General features: G+C 42.8%; 1 protein-coding gene across 13 annotated transcripts in view; it reads right to left on the reverse strand.

Annotated features, from left to right (window-relative positions):
• The window catches only part of NRG3 (neuregulin 3), a 940,531-nt gene that overhangs the window by 517,441 nt on the left and 404,289 nt on the right, over window positions 1-18,801 (reverse strand). For all 13 annotated transcript variants that reach the window (XM_072971203.1, XM_072971197.1, XM_072971194.1 and 10 more), the window contains exon 2: window positions 3,484-3,613. In XM_072971203.1, the coding sequence (XP_072827304.1) occupies window positions 3,484-3,613 (130 nt within the window). The remainder of the gene's footprint in view (window positions 1-3,483; window positions 3,614-18,801) is intronic.

Consider the following 18,801-nt stretch of genomic DNA (forward strand, 5'->3'; position numbering starts at 1 on the left):
GCCAGGCTCTCATTTTTCCTTTGACTTACGAGTCTCTCCTCACTCCACACTCAGTGCCACAATATACCAGGTTCTGTTTTCACTAATCAGTCTGCCAACGATCTATGACTTGTATTTTAAATTCAGCAGCACCAAGTTTGCCTGTGTATTTATTGCTCTTTGAAATCCCTCTGTCAAATTGTCTTTAGAATCTTGGTATTCCCTTTAACTTTTCATTAGTTTGCACTATAATTTATAATCATACCCACCACAAATAGTTCTTTGAAAGATCTGAAGATACACTAAAAAGTGAGAAACTAACAAATTGGAAACCCTGAAACCTCCCTTACCCCGAGACTCGCAGTTCTAACATTTCCGGGCACACACTTTCAGGGTCTCTACCAGGGAGGAGCTAAGTAGCTTTGCTACCATTCTTCCCTGGTGAGGAAACATAAAAGTGTCAGAGTAGGATGAGTTTTTCACAATCTAGAAAAAGTATCTTGATTCAGTTCATAATTGGATTGCAATGTATTTTTAAAATACCAAAGATATATATAATCTTAATTTCTCTTGGATTTGAATGTTTAATCTTTGGAGACACATAAAAAGCAAACTAATGAGCCAGACTCAGGTACACCCCTTAATCTTGCTGCTCTGATCCATTAAGCTGGGTTTTATTTCACTTGCAACATAATCCAGTTAGTAATGCATCATAAAGATGCCCCCGGTAGCCTGCCAGTCACACACAAGTCGCTTCCCTTGTTTTCCTCATTTCCCAGCGATGATTCACTTACTCCAAGTGCACTGCAAAGTGCAATGCCATTTAATTCCTGGCTCATTTCTGTATGTGTTTATTCAGCGGTATCTTAGTCATAGGAGATGCTCAATAAACCTCCGTCCGACGGAGGAGAATGAAATGAAATGTACCACTTGAAGAGAGTGCTGTACAAAACCGGCACGTTATTAATAACTACATCAGAATTCCTAGAAGCGGCTGATGCAGGGACACGTGTAAGCCCTCTCCTCACAGCCAAGCCTGGGAGATGAATAGCTGACACGTCAGACGTGTGATTTATTCACATGCACTAGTAGGAGATTTATAGGCATCTATTAACCTACTCGAGTTCCAGTTCTGTCTCAGGCTGGTCTTTTGTCATGATTAGCTATGTTGTGACTCCATGTTAAATAATAGGTTGTCTGTGCGGAAATATGCAAGAAATATGAAGACAGAAGCCCAAAATTATTATACATGGACATCGTTCCAGCCAAACCACAGATACATCTCTGCCTGTGTATGTTAAAAAAAATTAGACATGTACATATGTGCAAAAGAAAAGGACTTTTTCCTGGACCTGAGACCCACCGTCACAGGCTGGATTATGTCTCTCAAATAACTCATACATTGAAGTGCTAACTTATAAAGGCCAGTACGTGGAATGTGACCATATCTGGAGAAGGAGTCTTTATAAAGGTAACCAGGTTAAAATAGGGTTATTAAAGTAGACTTTAACTCACTATGACTGGTGTCCTTTTAAGAAAAGGAAACTTGGATAAAGACACACACAGAGGAGAGAAAATGAAAAGACACAGGGAGAAGACAGCCATCTACAAGCCAAGGAGAGCGGCTTGGAAGGGACCCTTCCCTCATGGCCCTCGACGGAAACAACCCTGCTGACACCGCGATCCCAGACTTCTAGCCTCCAGAACTGTGATAAAACATACTTCTGCTGTTTAAACCAGCCAATCTGTAGCAGCTTGTTACAGCAGCTGTAGCAAACTCATACGCCCATGAACTTAACTGAGAATACAGTCGGGCTGTCTGTTAATAAAAGAATAGGAATTTGTTTGTTTTTTTCCAACACTCTCAGTTTTGGAAAAGATGAATCAGACCTGCCGGCATACAGTGGTGGGCCCTGAGCCGAGGCTTCCTTGGGGTAAAACAGCATCACACAAGACCCTGCTTTGGGGAGACTTCTCATTCATCCTTTCACCCATCAATCAGAAATGCAAGCTTACTTGATTGCATTGCCCACCTCCACACGATGACCCCACTGGATTGGCAGAGGTTAATTTTAACAGGTAACTGAATACCCATAAGAGCGTGGATGCACTTCGTGCTTTGAAAGGGTAGCTCATTCTTGGCTTTTCCCTTGAGGTCTTCAAGTCACCTGCGTGCTTCCTACCTGTGTCTGCCCTGATGTAATACATACAGCAAGAGAAGAAGAACATGGGGAGAAACTGTTTCCACTCCCCCCAGCCCCAAATCAGGTTCGCAGAGGACAGAAATGGGTTGTAAATTTTGTAAATGAGGTCAACGTAACGGCGGTGCCCGAGTCACACGAAAGCCATCATGTCGAGGGTGAAAAAAGATGATAATTCAGCTTGTCCTGACACGGGATACAGGTTGACTCTTACAGAGATCGGCCGCGATCATTGATAAGCTCTTCCAAACCCGTGTCACTGCCCACAAAGCCAGCTCACCTTCCCATGGGCTGAGGTGGCCTGCGGAGCCAGGCAGGACTAGAAGACCCATTTCTCTGTGCCACCTTAATACCACAACATGGAATAAAGTTTTATAACAGCAAGAGAGAGAGAGAAGAAAGTCATAATTTTCCATGCTTCAAGATTCAGAATAATTAATTTAATAACTGTGTCATATGAGAAGAGTAAATAAAGGGAAGGAAAGGGGTGTGGATATATACGATCACTGAAGCATATATGATTGCGAGCGAAAACAAATTACCAGGGTAGCGCTGGAAATAATAGCTCGGTGGGAAATATTTAGGGAATGCTAATTTGATTATTCTACGGAGCCTTAAAGCTGCAGTGTCTACAAGTGCACGATTTGTCTCCACTTGTTTTTATTTTTAGCAATTAGATAAACTTCTTGATCTCCACCGGGAATTTTCCCCGAGTCGTTCTCCACCCAAACTGCAACGGGACTATGATTTCATTTACAACATCTTGCTGGAGAGTATTTCATCATCAGAAGTGTTAACACTATTGAAAGGAATAAACAATGGGCAGAATCAAAATAAGATGCAGTCTTCCCCTGGACACAGTTACACTCTCTGGGGTTTGGTTCATAATAAACACTGAGGCTCTCGAGCCCAGATGAGCAGTTTGCTTTGTCATGCCACAATCTGGAGGTGGGCAGGAAGAGACTGTTTTTGAGTGTGACCATATGTGCCTAAATCCCACACCAGAAATCCAGGCTTCTAACATGAGCAAATGACTATTCCTGTTAAGTTGGTACCATAGCAAAGCAGATCTCCCTTTACTTGATCAAGTAAAACTCAAATCTTGTCTACTTTAATTCAGTTTTCACTTCCTCAAATACTAAAGGATCGCAGCCTTGTTCCTTCCCATTTTAAGGCTGTTGATTCTGTCATTCACACACTGGACTGCACGCATCACATCGTACACTCCTGGAGTGTAGCACCCCTGTCACGCCCAGGCATCTCTGGGGACTTGCCCTCAGTGCCAGCTGCCACAGTGGCTTACCGACAGTGTTTATGGGATCCGGTCAAGGTTTCGATCACAAAGCACTCGCCATCATTGAGACAGTAGGCAAGGTCCTTGTCTCGGCAGGGTTTGAAGTGCTCAGATCGCTCCGTGGAATATGTTGTCGTATCTGCAGAGAGAAGCACACGGAGACATGCCATCAGCAGTGCATTTGGACACCCCCCGCTCCTGTCATTGGCCTGGATCTGCACACTGAGGCCATCTCATGGCCACGTACCTTAGGAACTCTAGACAGACAGGATGGACCCTTACTGCACTGAAGAAAACAAAGTGCAGCTGGAGAGGACCATTTTATAGACTGAATGTGTCCCCCCACAATTCATATATTGAAACCTAACCTCCAATGTGATGGTATTAGGCGGTAGGGCCTTTGGGAGGCGATTAGGTTGTGAACATCATTTATGCCCTAAGTGACTCTGGAGAGCTCCCTCGTCCACTCCAGTCATGTGAAGGCGCAGCAAGTAACTTGCCGCCTGTGAACTAGGAAGTCCTCGCCGACACTGAACCCACAGGCACCTGGATCTTGGACTCCCCAGCCTCTGGAACTGTGAGAAGTAAATTTCTGTTGTTTATAAGCCACCAGGTCCCTGGCTTCTGTTACAGTAGCTCGGACTGACTAAGACAACCCCTGAATTCAGCTGTCTTATTTCCCCACTAGATTCTAACAACTGGAATCACTCTAGAAAAGTCCCAGCGGAGGACACGTCAACAGCCAAAGGTCAATGCTCTTACATTCAAATACCTCAAATTCACTTTCATTAATTTCAGTTTTTAACAAACATGCATAAAAGATTGGAAGAAACATTCCCTTTTCCCTTTATTTTTGCCAAATGTCATCAAATAACTGATCAGCATGCATCTATTGTGACTGTTCTATGGAAACCAATGTCAGCTTCTGTGTCTGTGTGTGTTTTGTTTTGTGCTTTTTTTTTTGTTACAGCTGTAATTCGCTAATAGCTAAGCCAATTATTCTTTCACTTCTTCTTTTATTATGTAATTAAAATGCAAATGTTCCAAATTCTGAAATGGAATCTCAAATGTGAAGCAAGTTCCTGGTAAATATTTAACAGGACTAAATTACTGTCATTTTTTTTTTTAGCATTATCTTACACACATATTTTTAAAATCAAAATCACTTACGTTTTTAAAATTAAGCTATATGTGTATATCAGCTTCCCAGATACAAAACTAATCATAAGCATGTGCTCTACACTGGACGAAGAACCAGTTATGCAGACATTCTAGGCTCAGGGTTTCAAGCAACTGGAGTATTGGCACCAATCTCACTGCAACATTCAGGGAAAAAACATCTATTTAAAAAGTCAAAGATGAATACATGATGCAGCACGTAAGCTCCTTTGATTTCCTTTTCACAGATATGGATTAATAATGATGTTCAGCAGCATGGGTTACTGTACCAGCAGTACAGTACCTGGAGGTCACAAGGAGCCCCCTCCTGCCTGTCATCCAAGCTGAGTGATGCTCCAGAAGGGAAATCCACTCATGTTCTCCTTACACCTGAAAATCCTCAGTGGTCCCCAGCCCCAAAGGAATAACTCCAAATGCCTTAGGAGAGCAAAGAAGGACACAGCCATGTGGAATTTCACCTCTCTAGCCCCATCTTCTTGTGTCCTAAAACACACAATTTCATTTCCAACTATTTTCCTATTTCCCCAATATCAGGAACCGTTACACTGAATCCTTCTTCCTGGACCATCTTTTTATTTGCTGGAAGACATCCAGACATTCTTCAGCCCTGATGTCATCTTTCCCTGGTGTCCCCCAGCAGCTTTTATCGCTTGCATCACTGCATTCAACTCTGCCAGCAACCATCCGTTTACATGTTTATCTGTATCTTTAGTCTGTGTGTTCCTTGAGGTCAGAGGTTGAGCCTCAGTCAGAATTGGTGCTTAGTGAAAATGTCTCCAATAATCTGATAACTTTAACATCACTAAAGTTTAAATGCCACTGATGAACGATAGGATCATCAAAGATGTCATCGCCGTCAGATAAAAAGCTAATAACATATTTCACAACAAAAAGCTAGATATAATTTCACGTTAATGTTATCATTTTAGTATACTAGTTTTTTAATACGGATCAATATTGCAAAAATAAATACTGCCTTCAGATTCACACAGACTCTCACTCATACACTACTCATACACTGTAAGCATGGAAAAACCCATTTTTTAAAATTGATTTATGTATTTATTTTACAATATCATATTTTTAAAATTGAAGTACAGTTGATGCATGATGTTATATGTTACAGGTGTACAATATAGTAATTCACAATTTTTAGAGGTTACACTCCATTTATAATTTTTATAAAATATTGACTGTATTCCCCATGTTGCGCAATACATCCTTGTAGGTTATTTTATACCTGATCGTTGGTACCTCTTAATCCTCCACCTCCATCTTGCCCCTTCCCCTTCCCTCTCCCCACTGGTGGCCACCAGTTCCTTCTCCACATCTGTGAGTCTGTTTCTTTTCTGTTGTATTCACTAGTTTGGTGTATTTGTTCAGACTCCACATGTAAGTGATATCTTATAGTATTTGTCTTTCTCTGTCTGACTTACTTCACTTGGCATAATGCCCTCCAAGTCCATCCATGCTGCACACCAGAAACGCATACGACATTTTAAATCAACTGTACTTCGATTAAAAAGCAAACACCCAGCCGACTCATTTAAACGATGGGCAGAAGAACTGAACAGACATTTTTCCAAAAGAGGAAAAATCCACTTCTAATCTTGTCTTTCATGGTGGTGTAGTGAGAACTTCAGAACGTTTTCCACTTCACAGTACGTGCCTGGTAAGACTTTGGCATGGAACGAAGGCTCTGCAAAAGACACTTTTTGTTTGTTTGTTTGTTTGTCTGTTTTCCAGATTTCCTCCACAGGGGAGGTTTGTTATTCAAGACAGTATGTGATAAACAGTTACACAGAATCAATCTCTCTTCCCATGGGAAATACTTAAAATTCAAGAGCTCCCAGCCAAAAATTCAATATGAGCCACCACACAGCTGACTTGCTGCTCTGACTGCTGAAGTATATTAATTCGCGATCAGTTAAAGTTTTTCTTTAATTTCTTATTATCCATTTATTGATATTCGCTGATCATTCCTCCAAGAACAGCTTTTCATTAACACAACCTGCCGCATAAGAAGTGGGATCCTTATTTTATCATCATTGGTTTTAACAAGCTCAGGCTTCCAAGAGCAATACAATGGCAAAGCAATTACAATCAATTAGTTTCCATCCGACAACGACGGTCTCTCGTGGTCACTGCCCTCTTCTACCCACCGCTCTCCCCATCACGTGCCCATCTCTGAGCACAACACACAGGATCGGAACCAAGTAAAACGCCTCTGCAAAAGTCCACGGTGGGACAGTGCAGAGACGTCACGTCAAACATGCGCCCGCCTTGTCTATTTCCATAGCCTAGCGAATCCCCAGATTGATTTAAAATACACAGGCTTATCCCTCACGATGAACTTGACTGACTCAAGGGAAGCATTATTAAGTATTAAAACTAACTTAATTTAATACACAATAATAGAATGGTGGGTGTGGGCCTTCTATAGGTAAATAAAATGCAGTCATCAATACATTTGAAATCTTAAGAACCTATCCAGGCATTTCACTAGATAGTGTCCATACGGCAATACTCACTTAAAATCACGGAGGCTGCTAAGGCATCATGCCACACACGTGGATGGAAAGATAGAAAACACCTTAATTCACTAGGCAGCTATACTAAGACCACCCTTGAGTGAAATAAATCAGAAGCGCACTGTGTCCAAGTCACTGTTAGACTTTCTATGACTTATGACCAAACACAGCCCAACAAAGACAGTAATCATTTTGGAAGACATCCTGCATATTTGAATATCTGCTTATAAGTACACGTATGTATATATTTGTTTAAATCTTTAGCATATAAAACATATTACAAACACATAAAATGCAGCATGCATAAAAATGAGATAAAAATAAAATCGGAGGTATAATTCCTTCTTTTCTTTCTGTGCGCTAAGGTGCCACAGTGTGCTGTAACAGAGATCCAGCTGAGTGGTTTGTTCTGAAGGGGAGACACAGGACGTTTGTGGGAATGAGATAACAGAGAAGATCCAACTCCAAACTATCAAAGCTACGGCCCTAAATAACTTTGGGGCACCTTAACAATCAGACATAGAGCTCTCAGCTATGACTGTATCCAACATGTCCAACATGAACCTGTTTATGTTTTAAAACTGCCACGTTTAAGATAGTCTAACACACTAAGGTGGCTACAGCATTGGTACTATGTTGTCATGCATTTAAAATTCAAAGAGCACCGTCTGTTTCTAGGCATGAAATTGGGTACATAAAATTGTTACAGAGCTCTTTATTGCCTTCAAAACATTACACGGATAAAGGTCCAGGAAAGTAAACTAGAATGGGCCTCAGAGTCCCAAGAATTTGGATTTGTCTTCCAAGCTCTCCCTTCTTTTTAAGTACCTCACCATCAGACATCAGTTTCTGACCACATCCACTCATGAAGCTGCTGTTTCATTGGACTGTGAGCTTGGGGGGGAAGAACAGGTCTTCACATCTCTGATCCACAGCCTGACACAGAGGTGCACGCAATTGATACTTATAAAAGAATGATCTTTTTGTACATGAGTGTTATTCTAAACATTCTGTATTGTCAAGTAGGCATACTTTGTTCTCATCATCAAAGAAAAACTCTATACAAATAAATGTTTAGAAGTTAGTACATGAGAAGAGTTCCAGAAGCAATTTACGTAAAGGGTATAGAATTTAATAGGAAGAGCAGAAAATCTGCTCCACAGAATGGAGGCAAAGGGAGGAGCGAAAAAAAATATACAAGTCATTAGGGAAAGTATTCTGGAAGAGATGGCATGAAGGATAAAGGAATGTCAGACTTCAGGTGAACAGAGACAGTGCTAAGAATGGCCCTTCCAAGCACCATGACCAAAGTTCAAGGTCTCAGGTCAAGGAAGTGTAGCTGCCGGCACGAGGAACAGTGCCCATTCACTTGGGACCACGGTGGCTGTGCAATTATCCACACCACTCATCTGGCACTTGTTATGTTTAGTTTCATATGTTTTCTTATATTTTTCTGATTTTTTGGTCTCTTTCCCCAGGGAGGTCAGGAAGAGTGCTTTGCTTTTAAGTTCTGTATTCTTTCCACATCACGTAGCATACATAGTAAGCAATCAGTACAGTAATTAAACGCACAGTGGGAGCTGATGGTGGTTAATTCATTAAAGGCAAAATGGGAAGAAAATATAAGGCCGAAAGACAGAAATCCCTGCAGATTTTGCAATGAAAGTTAATTTATTAATGAATTAAAACAGTGACTGGTTTTTTCCCCCTTAAGTACTGACTTGAACCTGAATATTACTTACTGAGGTTTTTCTCCGTTGCCAGCTCAACACACTGCACACTGTGGGAACACAGATTTTGTTGCAGGAACAAGACTGCTAAATAGGCTATTACAGATAATAACTGCAGTAGATAATCAGAGAAAAGGAGAGCTTAATTCAGGCTACAGTCATCTCGAAAGGCTTCCCAAAGGATTGGTTGGCATTGGAGCTAGGTCTGGAGCGGGCATGATTTAATTGGCACAGGAGAAGGAATTCTAGGCAGGAAGAGCAGAAATACCAAAGGAAGGAAAGTGAGGATGCACGGCGCAGACCCTAAATCCATCTTCACACGTCTGGCTTGCAAATGTCAGATTCATGAAGCAGTTTTTTCCCTCCCCCATTGAGTTCATGACATGACAATTCTGTAATAAGAGTTAAGAGTATGGTGATGCAATCTACAAGCTTTCAGGATTAGCAAAATAGCTCTACAGGCTAGGAGCCATTTAAATACGGTTGTGGATGCCAGCAGGATCTTCCATGGGAGCGGTGTAAATGAAACTTGCTACCATACATTAAAATTCCCTGTTGAATCTGCCACTTATTGGGCACCCAGGAAGGTACGCTGGCATGAGGCAGTTATAAAATATTTAATGGTCAAGGAAAATTGCAAGAAGAATGCCGTGGTGTTTGAAAGGGAAACAAACCATCTCTCAGCTGGCAAGAAGCAAAGATAGCTTTCTCCCCGCTGCCAGGGATCAGACAATTGTTCATTTTGCTGGCGTGGGAGAAATGGGGAATGTTGGGCAAGGAATTTAAAAGTTCAATTGAGTCACGGGGCTGCTGTGAGAACTGACAGCTCCTGGGGTATCCCAGAGCCATCAATTCTTGAAACAATTGTAGAAAGGACCCTTATTAAACCTGCATGACATACCTGTGCCAACTTCCAGTTTGAAATCTTGCTTTTAGAAACCACATCAGCTTAAGTACACCTGCACAGGACACAGCTTGCTCAATGGAAATGCATTTGCTGGGGAGCTGCAGAGTTTATCCTAAAGCTGAATATATTCCCTTCTACCTGCACACACACACACACACACACACAGGCCTACCTACACAAACTGCTGTCAATTACAATAGTTACAATACCCGTGACTGTCACCGGAACACCACCTCTGCTCCCCACATCACTCTATGTCACTAGCTATCTCTAAGTCCAATGGTGTTTAAATATTTTTTTCTCATCTTGTCAGAACTCTCAGAAGCATCTAACTCGTAGCCACTCCTACCTTCATGAAAACCCTTTAACTGGCTCCCACTATCACAGTGTCGATTTTTGTTTTTTGCCACCTGTCTCATCTAACTTCTATTTAAAACCAGATAACCTAAGGACTAGTCTCCAAGCAGCTCCTAGTGTATATTCAGCACTGTGCTAATTAAGTATTTCCCTTTAGCTAATTTTGGTCTTAAAACAATACTATGAATTGACGCTACTATTTACTATCCTTCTTTTACAAATGGAGAAACTGAGCCTCAGAGACGGACATCACTGGCCCAAGGTCACGTGGCTCTTAGCTGGTTGCTTCTGGACTCAAACTAACACAGTCTGACTTGTTCCACTACGTGCTTCCCACAGATCAGTTTTTTTTCTGTTTCCTCTCCCCCCCCCGCCACTTTTATTTATTTCCTACCTGAGGTCTACTCCAGGTGTGGTCCTCAGACCAGCAGTTTCAGGATTATCTGGGAGAACACGAGAAATGATCATTCATGGGCCCCACCCCAGACCTACTGCGTCAGAAACTCGGGATGTGAGCGGCAGCATGCCGTTTTAACAAGCTCCCAGGGAACCCTCAAGCCCACTAAACTCTGAGAACCAGCTGCGTTGGGTGATCCCCTCTGACATCCACGTGTCAGTAACTCTCAGAGTTCCACCTCCAGCCTCCAGGGGTTTCTGAGCTCAGTCGGCCCACCCCTCCCCTTCTGATGGATAACCTAAAGCCACTTAAAAATTAACTTGTAGAACGCTGAACTCTCGCTCTTCCTCCACAAGCTTCGTCTTCCTTCAAGATTCTCCATCTCAGCTAGTGTCACACGGTTGAGACCCCTGTGCAGGCCCGACGCCCAGAAGCCATCCTCCTCCTCACCCTCCAAGTGAATCACCGAATACAGGTGATTCTACTTTCTAAATCTCTCTGGAACCCACCACTTCTCTCCATCTTATCTCACCTGGAATGCTCATTCGAGACCTGCCCACCCGCATGCTTGTCACTCTAAAATGAATCATCCACATCACAACCCGTTTGCACCATATGGGCAAAAACACACAATGATTGTCAACTTCCTTCTAGAAGATCATTTAGGAGCTCTTATAAAGAAGGACTAAAATCCTCCCGGGCCCCTGTCTGTCTCTGTCCTCAGCTCATATTCAACGCCTGCTCTCCCCACCCCACTGTCAGTGCATTGGCCACAACTGTTCAAACGGTCCCTGTCCACATCCCCTGAAGCCTCTGCACACGCTCCTCTCTGCAGGGGGCCACCCTGCACCCCACGCGCCCTCACAGTAATCTACAGAATTTCATCCAGAGAGCGTATCATGAGACAGCGAAACAGTCAGCAAAAAAAAAAAAAAAAAGTCCCCACTAAGTAGTTCTCCAAAATCCCTCGGGTTGAGCCGCCAAGTGCAGGGCTCTTCTCCTGGGTCCTCCCCCATTAAGGTCAAGGCCCTGCTCCCCTCACTGTCCCTTCTTTGTTCTTCATTATTTCAAGCAGAGGCAGCTTGACTGCTACTCACGGTCTGGAGCCACAGACGACACACAGGCCTGAGAAGCCCAGACTTTGAGCTGATTTATCAAAGTCTAACAAAAAATGAATCTCCCCCTAGGGGAAATGTTCGGATCGGCTGCTAGAAATAATAACCTTCATTATTTTCATCTGTTTGTCCCATAAGCTGTAAGCCTCTGGAAGACAGGAATATAGTTTTTTGTGTATTTGCGGGTGTGTGGGTGTGTGGGTGTGTGTGTGTGTGTGTGTGTGTGTGTGGGTGGGTGGGTGGGTGGGGGGTGGTGGTGGTGGTGGTGGTTGCTCTGATGAATGTGATTAGTGCTTATAAAAGAGGCCCCTCCTCCCTTCCACCTGGTGAGGACACAAGATGATGGCTGCCTATGAACCAGGAAGCCCGCAGCAGACATCAAACCTCTTGGTACCTTGATCTGGGAATTTCCAGCCTCCAGAATAAGGAGAAATAAATTTTCTGTTGTTTATAAGCCACCCAGTCTATGGGATTCTATTACAGCGGCCCAAATCGACTAGGACAACATCCTTACACCAACCCCGAATTATAAACTTTTACATCCAAGACGAGGTTTTATAAATCTCCACGGAGACTTAATTCCTTCTAGTAAAACAGCCCTGCTGGGGGGTCTGCACTGAGTTAACCCTCAGGAGAGCAGGGGCACATCACCGTGCACGAGGAGCTTGAAAGTCCAGGGGGGCTTGTCGTGGACTCAGAAGCAGCAGTCACTCACCCACGTCGGCCAGAAGACGGGCTACGCAGACGGTATCTGCAGAGGGACCCTGCGTCTGCCAGGTGCCCAGCAAAATCACAGAGGAGCTCGCGGGAACGTCACGGGCGCTCACTGGGAGCCACCAGGGTCTGGCTGCCAGCAGGACCGCTCCCCACTTTGTCAGGAGTCCCTGTGCTCACACACGAGCAACAAGCACGTCCAGAGAAATTCCAGTAGCATCAGCCAAGGAAGGGACGTGGCTCTTTGTAGGTGTCGAGCCAGTCTTGATTTCCAAAAGGGAGGAGAGCACTGAGGCTGCGTCTGTGGGGCTTTCAAGCTTTACAGCACTTTGCCCGGAAGAGACCTCGGCTGACAGGCTTCAGGTGTGCGCCGCTCTTCCAAGTCAGGTGCACCGAGGAATTTTAAGGAGGTGCCGTTTTAGAACCCAGCCACCCAGCTCTCCCTCCCATACCCCACTCCCTAAACGTCCTTCTAACTGGGATTTGACTTCCCACGGAAGAATGCCTTTCAAATGGGGATGCGTTCCATTCTCCGTGACACCTTTATGTGCCGTACGGTGGCTGGAAGCCCCTTGTGCAGCTAGCAAGAGCCTCCCGTCTGGGCTCCCTGGGCTCCACTGAGAGTCTTCTGCTCTGTCAACAGTGGAGCACCCACCGTGCTGGCCCACCTGAGCTGCCTAAACTTCCATCGTGTCCTCATTGCGCAAGACTAACAAACACCTGCTCATCCTTCTGCAGCTCCCCCCCCCACACAAACCAAGCAGGAGACGCTCCCTGGGGCTTCACTTTCCTGTGCCCCCTCGCATCCAATGGGCTCCAGTAACACTGGAGAAAAATCAGGCGGTTTATGACTTTGTGACTTTATACACGCGATTCCTTTGATTTACACACGGACGGTAGGTCTCTGCTTGGTCACACATTTCTGTTTAACGTGAAATGTGAGCTCCTGCCAAAGCCGTCTCCAGATCCTCAGGCTAGAAGCACCTGTCAGTACTTGAAGCTCCAATCAGACTCCATTCCTCCCTCTAATAGCGGGAGAATCACTCTGAATTGCAATTTAACTGTTTACAGGTCTGCTCTCCACCCATTTCCCAAGCCGGACTCTGAGCTCCTGTGGGTCTGGCAATGTCATCTCTCTAGTCCCATAATTTATCCCAGGGCCTGACATGTAGTAGACACTTAATGCATGCTTTCAGAGTAAGTAAGTATTACAATGGTTATAAGAGTGATGCTTATACCAGCATCATAGGTGCACACCTGCCTGCAGCATAAGGTAAACGCCACCTTGTAACTCCACACCATCATCATGTTCTTGGAGCTAAATGATGAAAAACGTATCTGTGCTTACATGAATGCATCTGAGGCCAGCTGCTAATAATCAGGGTTTTTAAAAGATGTTCATTGGTTTCAAGTGGAAAATAAGCAGTTTAACATTTTTGGAGAAACATTTACGTTTGTTTACTCAAGAACGTTCTCCTAGTTTCAAATTTCTTGCCTGTCGAGTATGGAAAGGTGGTTATTTCAAATATTTAAAAAGTGATCTGGAAATGACAAGACTAATCACAATAAGTCAAGTCCAGAGCTGGAGCAAGTCCTGGAGGTAACCTCGTGGGGCCAGCCCTTAACTCTCTGCTTTCTGGATTAATCCTGAGGACATTTAGGAACCCTAATGCGGGGCATCCTGGAAGTCATGGTGAGACTTCATTCAGGGGGATGTGAGCAGTGGTTACTTACCAACTAGAATAAGACCACTGCACTACCTTAACAGCCAGTACCATTAATGAGCTGCACTGCTATACATCACACCTTCTCGTGGTACAAATCTGTCCTTAGCCGTTTTCGTTGTAGCAGCTGAAACCAATCTCAGGACAAAAGAGACCTTAGGATAAACCTAGTGATCAGATATAAACATTGTGCAAAAGAGAAACTGAAGCACAAAGGGGGACCAGGCAACATTCTTAGGACTTCACAGCCAGTAAACGGAAAGGCAGGAATAAAACCCCGAGAAGCCCGGCTCCACAATGGTCAGCCTTCAGCCCTCTGCGGGTCCACCTGCTCTGAGTCCTGGGCTCCGTCAGGGTGTGTCTGTTCAAGCCTCTCCCTGCCAAATGCTATTTAGTCACTCCATTATGAGTCAATGTAAGAGCAACTAGGAAGCAGTGTTTTTCAGGAATCCATCCATCTTCTCACCCAGCCACCCCACACCCGTTTTTCTGAGCACATACTGCTGGGAGAAGGTAGGTGGGTACAAGAAAATAAGACAGTGCTTGAAACTGGGCATTTCTACCACTGTCTTTCAAATTTTCTTTTCCCTGCTATTATGGCTTTGGAATAATGTCTAAACATTGACACGGTTCTCCAAAGTCCTTCATAAAAAGGACTATCACTCACTTGAGTTATTTCAAATCTTATTTTCCTCCTAATAACCCTAACTCCTGTTTGGATCCTCTTTGTTGGTGTTCAGAAATCCAAGCACTTCCCTGTCTAGATGGGTCATGGAGAAGGCAGGCACTGCTGGCCTAGCTTTGAATCCCTGCTGATGCATTTGCTGAAGTCAAGTGTCATGGGAGAAGCAGAAAAAAACACGACCTAAGAGAGTTCAGAGAGAGGGTAGCAGTGGCTCGGCGCCCCACACATCCCCGTATAAGAAGGGCTTGGAGAGTGGGCTGCGTGGGAACTAGACTGACCATAACGCTGCCTCTGCACAGGGTACGTGCTGTTACTGCTGCCGTGTGCACTGGGATCCTTTGAGAGATGGAGATTATAACCACTGTTTTTCTTTTTTGCTTTTACTCCTTTATTTTTATTTTTTTAAACTGAAGTAGAATCAGTTACAACGTGTCGATTTCTGGTGTACAGCATAGTGATTCAGTTATACACACATATATATTCCTTTTCACATTCTTTTTCATTATAGGTTATTATAAGATATTGAATATAGTTCCCTGTGCTATACAATAGGACCTTATTGTTTATCTATTTTATATTTAGTAGTTAGTATCTGCAATTCTCAACCCTCAATTTATCCCTTCCCCCCACTTTTTCCCTCAGTAACCGTAAGTTTATTTACTATGCCTAGGAGTCTGTATAATTACCATTCTACTCTCTGTTTCTTTAAGTTTTTTTTATTTTCTTTTTTGTGGGGGCAAGTAATTAGGTTTACTTATTTATTTTTTTGATGGAGGTAATGGGGATTGAACCCAGGACCTTGTGCATGCTAAGCATGTGCTCTACCACTGAGCTATACCCTCCCCTCTGTTTCTTTAAGTTTTAATTTTTTTAATTGTAGTTGATTTACAATGTTGTGTTAATTTCTGGTGTACAGCATAGTGATTCATTTATATGTATATATATATTTATTCCTTTTCATGTTATTTTTCAATATAGGCCATTACAAGGTACTGAATATAGTTCCCTGCGCTAGCTATGCAGTAGGATCTTAAGTTTCGATTTTAAATTCCACATATAAATGATACATACAGTATCTGTTTTTCTCTGTCTGATTTTTTTCACTTAGCATGACACCCTCCACCCTGACCCCCACCCTAGCCACCACCTCCATCCCTTGGTATCATGTCTATAATTCTGGGTGTGAAAAAAAGTCAGTCAAGAGAATTTTCCCAAAGAAACTATCAGAGACTTTAGGGAGTACTCACTCTGGCTGATTGCAAAAATGATGAAAATTGTATTAACAGACTGTAAAAGACTAACTGATACTTGTTCAAGTGCCAGGTCTATGTCTTCAGGCTGCCTGGCGTCTCCAGCCCCCACTCTCGCTAGCATATTGCTAGATGCACAAGAGACAGTAAGGGAATGCTAAATCACATGGAACAGCTACAATTTCTCAGAAAGTGTGGCAATGAGAAGTTCAAACAAGGAGGAGAGGAGATGTAGACATGCAACCCAAGTAACCAGGACCAAGAAGACATGAAAGGTCAACAGAAATACACTGAAAGTCAAGAGAGTCCTTGGAAACCGAAGGCACTTGAATTTCAACGTGTCCAAACTTAACGAAAAAAAAAAAAGTTAAAGAAAAAAGACAGAACAATTGCTAACTAAAAACACAGGCCTCAGTAACGCTGAGTTAATCCCTAAAGTGCCACATTCGTTCAAAACAGACAACCTAGAATTCATAGAATTCATTCAGCCACTAAGTCATTTATCATTTGACAACCTCCAGGTCTGAGGGATATGCCATCAGATTACAAAACAATCACATTTTCCCCAAATCTCCTATACGTCATTAATTTTGCTTCTTCAAGAAGTCGTATCCTCTGCACCCTTGTTTATCTTCTTCATAACAGTGTGGGAAGCGTCCCGAGCAAAAAGGGGAAAAAGGCTTGGTTCTTTCTGCCATATTGGAACTTTGTGCTTTTGGCCGCGGTGTGTGGGATTAAGTGTGCCTAGCCGTAAGTATCTAACAATGTTTAAAATGTACCTTTGGAAATCTGAGTTGAAATTCCAACTCTGCTACTTATTGGCATTTCGAGTAAACTGACTATATGCAAATGTCTAACTCGTGGGGTTCCACGAGACCTGAATGAGAGGAAGGAACAATGCTCGGTAGTGGGTCTCGTAGGACGGAGCACCAAGCACTTCTTTCCCTCCTTTGCCTTTCACTAAGTCAATGGACATTAATGAAACACCAACATATCTAATTCTACAATGACTCTGCATATGATGCCAATTAAAACCATTTACGTATTTAACAATCTATGGGCACCTCCCATAAGATTCTTGAGTATATACTAGATCCTGGGGTGGAAGAGAGGAACTCAGGTCTAGGTCATTAGGCACTTGACTGCCTCCTGGCATGTGTGACTGTGAGGCGCCCGGTCTCTGCGAAGTGCCAGGCAGGGGAGAGGGGCAGCAAGCGTATTCATAACACCCAGAGTTTGCCGACTTCTTAGCACTTGTTTGGAGACTGGATATGGCTACAGAATTTCAAATATTAAAATGTTCCTCACAGGGAGGTTCAGAGATTTCTCATTTGCTACTAAAAAGACTAGATTAATGAGAGAGACGTCGCCACCAATCACTGGACCCTACGGTGTCACAAGTGCACAGCCAGCAACTCTACTATGGTGCGGTTCTCAGGAAAGGAATTAAGACTTTTCTGCATTACTCCTCGCAAGTTTTTATTTGCTTCTTTTGGGCCAGAGAAGAGAGGGGTTCAATGTCTCATTCAATCATGATTGTCTTAACTAGTGTGTGAACATGTAGACAAGAGATAAATGGTTAAAATACACATAGCACAAAGGAAGTCTTATTTGACTCTTGGCCCAACCATGTCCACTTGCTTTTCAGCCAGTTCTTACATTTTCTAATTTTCTTTATGTACAAAAAATGATTATATTATTTACTATTCATTTTTATGACTTAAAAAGGCCCAATGCATTACTGATTACTAGCAAATATTAATTTCATCTTGTGAATTTTCTCCTTGAAAACTTTTACTTTCCATTTGGTTAGAAATTTCTCCAAAGAATATATACATATGTCCCAATAAATATAGGAAAAGATGTTTAACATCATTAGTTATAAAAATGAACATCAAAACCACAGTTAAATATACTACCTCACACTCAGCAGAATGGACAATGACAAGTGTTGGCAAAAAGAATTTGGAGAAACTGGAAACACATCCTGCTGGTGGGAAAGAAAAATGATGCAGCTGCTTTGAAAGATAGTTTGGCAATTCCTCGAAATATTAAACAGAGTTACCATAGGAACCAGTAACCCCACTTCTAGGTGGATACCCAAGAGAATTGAAAACAAATGTTCATGCAAAACAAACATTCATACTTGCACATGAACGTTCACAGAAGAACTATTCATAGACCCCAAACAGAAGCACAGAGGGATGAATGGATAAAAATATGTGGCGTATCCAGACAATGGAATATTATTCACCAATAAAAGTACTGACATATATCACAGCATGGATGAACCTTAAAAGTGTTTTACTTAGTGAAGGAAGCTAGACACAAGCTGTGTTGTATGATTTCATTTATACGAAATGTCTAGGTTAAGCAAATCCACAAAGATAATGTAGATCTGTGGGTGCGCAGGAGGAGTGAAAACTTTCTTTTCATATCTTTCCACCTTGGTTCTTTACATACTCTTTTATATTTTTAGTTTATAAATAGGTTAAAGGAGACAAATCTTGTTGAATATTTCAGCTACTGCACAAAAATGACAGTCGATTTCATGCTATGCTTTTGAAAGGGAACCCACGTTGTAAACAATTTGAGAAAGAAGACAAACCCATTATGCACCTCCCCAAATCTCGTCGCATCATTGATAGAACTTTACTCTCAGACCTCTGTTTCAGGACAAATATTGTTTTGAGAAAATTGGTCCATTCTCTGTGCCTGCTGGAAAGCAATTAAAGCTG

This window comes from Vicugna pacos, chromosome 11, assembly GCF_048564905.1.
Source record: "Vicugna pacos chromosome 11, VicPac4, whole genome shotgun sequence".
NCBI lineage: Eukaryota > Metazoa > Chordata > Mammalia > Artiodactyla > Camelidae > Vicugna > Vicugna pacos.